Source organism: Poecilia mexicana, unplaced genomic scaffold (genome assembly GCF_051168715.1).
Source record: "Poecilia mexicana isolate PSO_F unplaced genomic scaffold, ASM5116871v1 scaffold_9, whole genome shotgun sequence".
Lineage (NCBI taxonomy): Eukaryota > Metazoa > Chordata > Actinopteri > Cyprinodontiformes > Poeciliidae > Poecilia > Poecilia mexicana.
In genome coordinates this window covers 5,071,197-5,080,521 of record NW_028263378.1, presented here as the reverse complement: position 1 = coordinate 5,080,521, position 9,325 = coordinate 5,071,197, and the positions used below count along the sequence as shown (strand labels likewise).

General features: G+C 38.1%; 2 protein-coding genes and 1 long non-coding RNA gene across 3 annotated transcripts; 2 read left to right on the top strand and 1 right to left on the bottom strand.

Annotated features, from left to right (window-relative positions):
• The first annotated feature begins 264 nt into the window (after positions 1-264).
• On the top strand, positions 265-2,691 carry LOC106933658 (retinol dehydrogenase 14). The gene is made up of 4 exons (XM_015013058.2): positions 265-659; positions 853-1,095; positions 1,204-1,506; positions 2,255-2,691. The coding sequence occupies exons 1-4, from the start codon at positions 539-541 to the stop codon at positions 2,512-2,514; spliced, it is 927 nt and encodes a 308-aa protein (XP_014868544.2). The 5' UTR covers positions 265-538; the 3' UTR covers positions 2,515-2,691.
• A 1,055-nt stretch (positions 2,692-3,746) lies between these two features.
• On the top strand, positions 3,747-5,594 carry LOC148157619 (nuclear factor 7, brain-like). Its single transcript, XM_088008661.1, has one exon. It carries the CDS (start codon positions 3,830-3,832, stop codon positions 5,255-5,257), a length of 1,428 nt encoding a protein of 475 aa, XP_087864787.1. The 5' UTR covers positions 3,747-3,829; the 3' UTR covers positions 5,258-5,594.
• Positions 5,595-7,567: 1,973 nt separating this feature from the next.
• LOC148157618 (uncharacterized) lies at positions 7,568-9,143 on the bottom strand. The gene is made up of 2 exons (XR_015764191.1): positions 8,620-9,143; positions 7,568-7,795 (listed from the first exon to the last, which is right to left on the bottom strand). It is a non-coding gene; the product is annotated as an uncharacterized LOC148157618 (long non-coding RNA).
• Positions 9,144-9,325: the final 182 nt, after the last annotated feature.

Genomic DNA, 9,325 nt, shown 5'->3' with positions numbered 1-9,325 from the left:
GTCTCATGCTTTCATACGTAATTCTTTATCTTAACCCAAACTAAAATTATGAAATTACATTAATTGATTTATCACATTTTCTTGGCTGTACCCTGTACTGTAAAGTCATTATTCGCCAGAATTAATAAAATACATAAATTTTAAGGCGGCTGAAGAAAATTAACATAGCTGACAGAAGTTACACTAAGTCGGATCCATTTGAGAGCAGTAAAAAACGAGCCAAACGGACAGGATCTCGAAGAGGATCCGGAATTTCTATTATCAACAAAGACTCGGATCTTCTCGCGAGATCTTCAGCGTACGAGCTCATCATTTGATAAGCCAAAAATGGATTGTAATAAAAGATTGTAAATCGATGCCTTTATGGTATTGTGATTAACAGTAATACACGTCCGTTTTTTTTTTATTCAGCTTAGTTTGAATTATGTCCGGTTACAACTAAAAGATCCGGAATGTTGGCATATTTGAGGGCGGTCATTCAGTTAGCATGCTAACAAGCTAACCTTTGTAGTAGCATCACTGTCGAGCTAATCGGAAAATGTATCTTCTCTATACAGTTGTTGCCTCTTTAAGTGTATTTTTAGTTTTAAAATGGATGAAAAGGAGGAGATATTTCACAGAGCTGAAAAGACTTGATGGTAAAACTGTTCTTATTACAGGTAAATAAACATTGCTTCTGCTATTCATCTTTACTGTTTTTGCAGTAAACTTTGCAATTAAATCATTATCACCTTTACCCACTAATTGCTGCTGCTAAATGAATTGTGCTAATAACAGCAGAGTTCATTTTTGTTACTAATTTAAAGTTTTTCAGATGAAATAACGACGGAAACATGTTTTTTCTTGGTGTAGGAGGTAACTCTGGTACTGGCAAGGAGACAGCTGTTGCCCTGGCAACGAGAGGCGCCCGTGTCATCATTGCTTGCAGAGACCCTGAAAAAGCTGAGGAGGCCGTGAGAGAGATCAAACTTCAGAGTCGATCTTTTAACGTCTTCCACATGGAATTGGATCTGGCCAACCTGCGCTCTGTTAGGGATTTTTGCAAGAAGTTTCTGCAGAAGGAGAAGAGTCTGCACATTCTGGTAAATAACGCAGGTAAGTTCATGCTTCCTGGATATAAAACACATCCGATTAAAACAGGTCAATGTTCCATCATGCCCAGCTCATGTCATGTCATGCATTTCCCCACTGGGTCTTCCTCAGGCATGCCCGGCATCCTTGACTGGACAGACGACGGCTTCAGCATGTGCTTTGGAGTCAACCACCTGGGCCACTTCCTCTTAACAAACCTGCTTCTGCCGCGGCTGAAGGAGTGCGCCCCCAGCCGGGTCATAACTCTCACTTGCTCCAGCTACAAATACCAGAAGTTGGACTTTCAGGACCTCAACTACAACCTGCTGCCTTTCTTCACCTACTGCCGCAGCAAGCTGGCCAACATCTACTTCAGTCAGGAACTGGCCCGCATCACCGAGGGAAAAGGAGTGACTTCCTATGCCGTGCATCCTGGTAAGAGCTTTTTATTTCTTTTCACTCCAATCTAAGATTTAATTATAGGGTTCCCACTAATTATTTAGTTCATTTAGACAAATCTCTTCCAAAAATTTGTTCATTTTAGTTTTCTTTCATTCAGCCAATGTTGGCATTTATCACATACTAAAAATAAAAGGTAAACTAAGAATTAGGCCAGAATAAAGAACAACCTCTGTGTATAAAGTGCCAACTCCAGAAAAACACTGATTAAATGCCCCCAGTATTATTTACGCATTAAAATGTTCTTCCCATACTTAATTTATATTTTTCAGTGTGGGAGGTAATCTTACCATTTTTTAACCTCTGGTTCTATTTACTGAATGCAAAATATTAAAACAAACAAAATTACTTACAAAAATACATTAGTCAAATAAATTGAGCGTGTAGATTAACAGAAGTCGATAGTGACAGCGCAACTGTCTGCTAGAACTCCAGACTTTTCATTTGATCATTTTTTAGTATCTTAGTAGAAAGAAGAAACATGCTTAGTTCCTCCATTAATTTCTCCAAATTAATATTTGTGTCAATGTTACACTTAGATAAAAGCAGCTGTTTTTTTTTTTTTGCCCATTTTTGGTCGTGATTTCTGTGAAGATTCTTTAAAAAAATGCATCTTACTTTCTTGTTTTGTTTGCAGAAAAATTGCTTAAAGATGGTTGTTGAATTGATTATTTGATTATGTTTTTAACTGTTTCAGACGTTTTCTGATTCTTTCTGTTTCCAGGTTTTGTCCAGAGCGGCTGGACGTGCCACTTCTCGTTTCTGTTCCGGATGTTCATGCAGGTGATCATGTGGATGTTTTCTGTGCCGTGTGACATCGGAGCTCAGACCGTCATCTACTGCGCCGTGTCGGACGAAGCTGCCAAGCACAGCGGGGGTTACTTCGTCGACTGCCAGCCTGCCACTCTGCGTCCGTTTGCAAGAGACGCAGGTGTGGCAAAAAAACTGTGGGAGGCCAGTGAGAGGCTGGTGAAACTGGCATAATCAGAGAGCCTCAAGACAATTACACTGAAGTTATTTATTATTGTTGTTATGTGTTTATTGTAAACTTTGTGAAAAATGCAAATCTTCCTGTTCAGTTGTTTACATTTTCACCAACAATCTGTAACATTATGTTTTTTATGCGTTAACTAAACATTAAAAGATTTAATGTAAGATAAATGTTTGGCTGCTTTGAAAACCCTGTTTTATTGGTTGTATTTTCTGTACACTTCAACAAAAGGATGGCTGAATTATCCAACAGTTGTGCTCTCAGTTCCTGTAAAAATCTAATATCAGTAATTGAAACAAACCAATTTTGGGGGAAAAAAAGCTCAAAATGTTTGATAAAAAGTTTGAGGTGAGGTGTTTTTTCTTCCTCAACTGCTCAACAACCGGAAGTTATGACTGGCAGAAAAGACAAAAAAGACGACAGGAAGTTGTAGAAAGCGTGTTTTTTAATGAATTTATCACATGAATAAACTTATTCACATGTGATTTTTAAATGCTTTTCTTATATAATGGAATCACCATACCTGAAAATTTTCTTTTTAACATTCTAAACTGAGACACCATTGCAAAGTTTGTGATTTGGAACAAAACTCAGTTAACTGGATTATGATCTCGACAACATGACAGGTATTTGGTTCTGTATTGGTGATTCAAACTAAAAATAGATTATTCAGACTTTCGGAATATTTTCAGAAGAAAATGGCTGAGAAGTTATTCTTTGCTTCAGATTAAATGTAACATGGCAGATCTTTAACTCCAGGCCTTGAGGGCTGATGTCATGCAACTTTTAGATTTCTCTCTGGTCCTAAACATCTGCATTATATGTCTGACTGCCTGTCCAGAATGCGGTCTAGTTCAAGTTATGATGTTTCAGAATTTTACTGACAGTTCAATCTGTTCAGTTACTCATATGTTCCTGATAATCTTTCAACCTGCTGAGGTATGTAAATGAGAAGATCTGCACAAAAGTCAACTAGGTAAAAATTACATCACAATGATTGTTTTGCAATATTATTTTAAATATACTTTTCGGATTCTCCGGCACAGATTAAAACGAAAGATATGGAGAAGTAAAAAGACTTACATTTTTAAAAATAAGTAAAAAATAAGTTTTCATTTAATTCAAAGAGAAAGACATTAGCTCCATCTGGTGGCAAGGTTATGTAACAGCAGTTTTCAGTGAACCCGACCCGGAACAGGAAAACAAAACTTAAATATTTGGCGGAAGAAGAACACCGCGAGAGGAAAGTCTCCCATCTCTAAAGAAGAATTAAGTGAAAGACTGACTTCAGCAGAGAAATTTGCTAAAATGGCGGATAAAATCGCGCTTTTTGAAACTTTCCTGAGCTGCCATGTTTGTTCAGAGACTTTCAGAGATCCTGTGTCTCTGAGCTGCAACCACAGCTTCTGTTCAAGCTGCCTGGAGAAATTCTGGGAACAAACTGGAAACAAGAACTGTCCCATCTGTAAAAGAAGATCATCAAAGGAGGATCCGTCCATCAACTTCTGCCTTAAAGACCTCGCTGATTCGTTTGGTGAGACACAGAAAGGAGCTTCAACTGAGATGGAAAGAGAGAAGAAGAAAGAGAAGGTGGTGTGTGAGAAACACTCAGAGGTTCCTTATTGGTTCTGTGAAGACGAGCAGAGAGCTGTGTGTCCTGTCTGTGAGTTTTCTCTCCACCAGAGTCACAAAGTGGTTCCTATAGAAGAAGCAGTCAGTGAGCTGAAGGAGCAGCTGAAATCTGACTTAAAGTCTCTGCAGGACAAGAGGAACAAACACAAACAAGTGGAGAAAACATACGATGATGTGATTCAACACTCCAAGGAGCAGGTGTTGTCCACAGAGAGACAGATCAGAGCAGAGTTCAACAAGCTCCACCAGTTCCTGAGAGAGGAAGAGGAGTCCAGACTGGCAGCTCTGAGGGAGGAAGAGGAGCAGAAGAGGAAGACTATCATGGGAGAGATGAAGAGGATTGAGGAGCAGATCTCCTCTCTGTCAGACAGCATCTCTGCTGTTGAAGAAGAGCTGCAGAAAGACAACGTGTCGTTCCTCAGCAGTTATGAAGCCACTCAGAGCAGAGCCAGAGGTCAGAGGTCACTGCCAGATCCACAGCTGGTCTCAGGAGCTCTGACAGATGTGGCCAAACACCTGGGCAACCTGTCCTTCAGAGTCTGGGAGAAGATGAAGGACCAGGTGAAGTTCAGTCCCGTCATTCTGGACCCAAACACTGCAAATAGATGGATCCATCTGTCTGATGATCTGACCAGTTTGAGACGTGGAGACACAAAGCAGCAGCTTCCTGATAATCCAGAGAGAAACATTTATATTGAAGTGTTTGGTTCTGAAGGCTTCTGCTCAGGGAAACACAGCTGGGATGTGGAGGTGGGAGATCATCCTGAGTGGATTATTGGTTTGGCTAAAGAGTCTGTGGACAGGAAGGGAGAGATATACGTCTCGCCAAAAAATGGAATCTGGTGTTTACTCTACCGTGATGGAAAATACACTAATGGTGCTGGTAAAACTCTCACAGTGAAGAAGAGTCTCCAGAGGATCAGAGTCCAGCTGGACTATGAAAGTGGAGACGTGTCCTTCTATGACTCTGAAGACATGACTCTCATCTGCACCTACAGAGACACTTTCACTGAGAAACTCTTCCCTTATTTTAATATAGGACCAGCAGGTGATGCCAAAACATCTGAGATCAAAATATGTGAAACTAAGATTCTGATTCAATGAATGTGACTCAAATTATTAATGGACAGTGAAGCCACAAACTGAGTTTGCTCCAGTAGAGCTTTTTGTTTTACTTCTTTTGATATAAATGTAGCTTTTATTCAAAGGAAAAGTAAAACTTTGGTTATGAAGAAATGATTTTGGTATATTGAAATAAATCTTTATATCTTGTTTTTCCTGCATGGTATGTTATGCTTATTCTCCTAAATTCACTAACAAACACTTCTGTGTATTTTTGTGTTTTTCAAATTTTATTCATAATGCCACCATTGGAGCTGTTATTCTTTGCAATGTTTCCCTTTTAACTTTGATTTCATTCACATTAAACTCTTAATTCTTACAGTGTTGCAGCATTGTGAGCCATTTATTTCTATTTGCTATTACAGTAACTCAGAAATAAAAATATCAACATTTTAAATGTCAATATTTTTCAGCTGAACAGATCCAATAAGTAAATATAAATCCTACAACTATTGTGTACAATTACATTATATAATGTGTAAACGTTACTGCTTCTATGTTACAGGTTAGTCACACAATTGTCATGAAACAAAGTTTTGATCAGATTTAAACAACAAAAAGAGAATATTTAAACTATTTTTCCAAGTTAATATTTTCAACTTAAAGACATGTTTAACTCAGGAAGCAAAACTAGTGTCTTGATTTAGTTACGATTAAAAGAAATGTTTGCTTCAGTATTTAATTTAGTATCCAGCTTGTTTTACTTCAGTTTGAATCAAAGATGTTCACAGCCATAAATATCAACTTTTAATGGGACTCAATATCTAATTTAATTTATACTTTTTTTTGTAAACTCTAGGTTGACTCACATTACTTCGTATCTTAGCTGTGAATCTTCTGGGATAAAAACAACCTACTTTGGGTTCTTCACGTAACCCAGCAATGGGCCAAATATGCACTGATCCACCTCTGGCTTGATTTAACAGAACAGGGTTGGGTTCAGAGTTTGACTCAATATGTTGGGTCTTATGTTAAAACCACCAAAGAGTGGCCTAAAATAAAACCCAAAAAATAGATTGTGGAACAAGTCATATCCAGGTTTTAAAGGTTGTTTTTAATCTATTCACTCAGTTTCTTATTCTTCCAGGGTAATTAGTAAATCACAGTGACTTTGGTAATCCTAACTAATGCTAAAAAGGAAATGTTTAGACTTTTATTAAGGTCGGGTAGAGAGGAAAATAAAACTTGATCTGTTTTTACAGTGCATGCACACATCTGATGTTCACTGTAATTTCAGGGATAGATCAGGAGGCAAGGAGGCAGCAACTACCTGAGACATTTTTCTAACTAAAATGCAATTCGCTAATAGTTCTTCAGGTATTTAGTTATTTTTAATATATATTTTGCCTATTTTATATATATGTTCAGCATTCTGTTTATATGTTTTTTTTTCATTAAGTATCATAAATGGCATTCAAAATGTCAAATGTAGTTTTTAGTATTTTTCATTTGATATTCTGCATATTTGTATTTGTTTATCATTTTCTCTTTGATATGGTTGCTAAATAAGTACATGCTTAGTTAAATGATTGTAAGGTGAAAAAACAGAGGAAAAATGAATGCTGGTGCTCAAACAGAGCAGCCTCTTTTCTTAAACCCAACACACACAGGGCATTGTGGCCCTGATTAAAAACCTGCTAACTTCAATGTAACTGAAAGTTAGAACATCCAGAAATGTGATGAACTTCAGACAAAGAGTGAAAAATAACACAATGAGAAGAAAACATTTGTCTATATCACTCCGTTATACAGGACATTAACATTTTACATTTTAAAGTGTTTGTTCCAGAGCAACTGATACAAACGATAGCATTAGCTCGTCCATTAATCAGATATTTATTGAGGCCAGGTGTGACAGAAGGAAACACCTGAAACATGCAGGGCAGACCGACCTGAGGACTGACTGGTTAAACTATTTCACTGACACTTCAGATTGCAGATTTCCAATTGAAGGCATCCGTAAGTGAACACAATCATTATTTAATAAACCAAGCTGTGTAAAATAACTGTTATGGTTACTATTAATAACCCAATATGTCATGTTTGTTCATTTCTAGTACATACAAGGTTCTCCACTCACTGTTTAGCTTCATGTTGAAGAATCTTCAGTGTAATGAAACCAAAAAATAAAACGGGTCCAAAACTTTCAATCTGTGTTCTATTTTTGTAGCCTTGTTGTATTAAGATTACTTTGTTTGTTTTAAGCCACAAACGATCCATTTTATTGTCTCCGGGATGTGAAAACATGAGATTTTATTACATTAGAACTACACAGATTAGAAGGAACACAGATTTCATAATAAACATTTTGTTTATTCAAAACTGTAAAATACAGACGGTTCTTGCATATCAATGCTATAAGAACAGCCACATTTTTTAAAATGAATGTGTCACCAGTGCATGTGGCCGGGTGTTCCTGCTCCAGAAAGGTGAAGGTCTCTGGTCATCCTGAAGCTGTGAGATCACTGGAAACACTGAGACCAGAGGCCTGCAGGATGGTCTGCTGTGACAGCTTAGCATCTGAAAACATACATGATGGAAACATTAATGAATGTGCTGCAAAAACAAGCTGTACTTTTGACCTGGTGGTGATCACCTGTGTCAGTCAGTTATGGTAGATCTGAACTTTGGTTTGATGAACTCAGTATGAGAAACTTCAGACTGACAGGAGTTAGGTTAAAGCCACATCTTGTGAAACTTAAAAAAAATATATTAATTTCACAATTATCGCGGTATAAGCCATTTGTTTGTCGTTTATTGAACGTTCATAAACTACAGCGGCTGTGATGCAGCCCAGCAAAGGTAAACAAAAGTAAAATAACAGCAATGACTCTAAACCTCTTCTCCCTTTTTACTGTCGTTTAATCAACCTGTTGCCGTGGCAACCGCCTGCGCCCCACAAACCCAGCAGAGATTAGCTAAAAACACAACGGATTCAGTCCGTTAAGATTTTAGGTTTTCAGGCTTCATATTTATTTCTCCTGAAAAAGCCTCTCCTCTCATGAACACAGCTGTGGCTGATTAGCCAATTTAAAAACTTATGCTCTGCTCATCAGGGTCTTTGAGTCCCTTTTTACTTTTGTAATGGTACCGAAATGCACAGAAAGGCGCAACACCTTTTAAACAATAACTACCGAGATTATTAATTTTGTTGGGCCATTAATTTGAACACGTTTTGTTGATTTTATCCTTAAGATGTATTGGACGTGCTGGTCTCAACATCCTGGCGGCGTTCAGTTTGTCACCTAGTGCCGAGATCAACTCAAAACCTTCCGCGATCGTAATTGAGCACCTATTGATTAAATATGACTGTAGTTGGCAAACAAACATCAGCATTAGCTTACCGTGCAACGTCTGGGCAACCGGAGGATCCTGGACGGACAGCAGCGGTCCACCATGTCTGAAAGATGGCCTCCGATGCAGATCTCCAAGGCTTGGCACTCTCACTCTCTCAGCTCGATGCTCCATAGAGCTGCCTCTGGATATTGCAGTTCACTTACGATGTACAGTAAAATCTGCTCCTTATCGTTGGACCACAGCTGGTAGCTACGAAGGCGTCCCCAACCTTCAATCGTAAGCCAACTTCAGCGGCCGCTTCGTCCAAACTATAAAAACCCCCGACGGTGAAGCTCTGAGTCCATGAGAGCCGCCAGCTGAAACACGTTCTGTCTGAGCGGCCACACCAAAAATAAAGTCAGGAGTAATAACACTATTTTCTAATGAAGTTAATGAGCTTCAGCTTATTGATAACCCGGTAGTAGGTCGCCATCTTTCTTGAAGCAAAGTACAGGTGACGCTAACCAACCAATTGGGGAAGGTGTAGCCTGATGACGTGCCTCTCCTCATTTGCATTTATTTTTTCCTAAGTTTTGCGGGAAATAGAATGTGATAAATAAGAAAATAAGGAAATACTAAATGAATAAGGGGAATTGGAAAATGGGAAAATAAAAATTTTTTCAAACAAATGTTAAATGAAAAATAGATAAAAGGAAATGGGTAAATAAAAAGGGATATATGAGAAATTGATTAATGAAACTGGGAAATAGAAAA

Bases quoted from the DNA above. Each gene is read 5' to 3' on its own strand.
- LOC106933658 (XM_015013058.2), top strand. From the start codon at position 539: ATGTATCTTCTCTATACAGTTGTTGCCTCTTTAAGTGTATTTTTAGTT. The intron at 1,096-1,203 runs GTAAGTTCATGC...GGTCTTCCTCAG, and splicing joins CATTCTGGTAAATAACGCAG to GCATGCCCGGCATCCTTGAC. The intron at 1,507-2,254 runs GTAAGAGCTTTT...TTCTGTTTCCAG, and splicing joins TTCCTATGCCGTGCATCCTG to GTTTTGTCCAGAGCGGCTGG.
- LOC148157619 (XM_088008661.1), top strand. From the start codon at position 3,830: ATGGCGGATAAAATCGCGCTTTTTGAAACTTTCCTGAGCTGCCATGTT.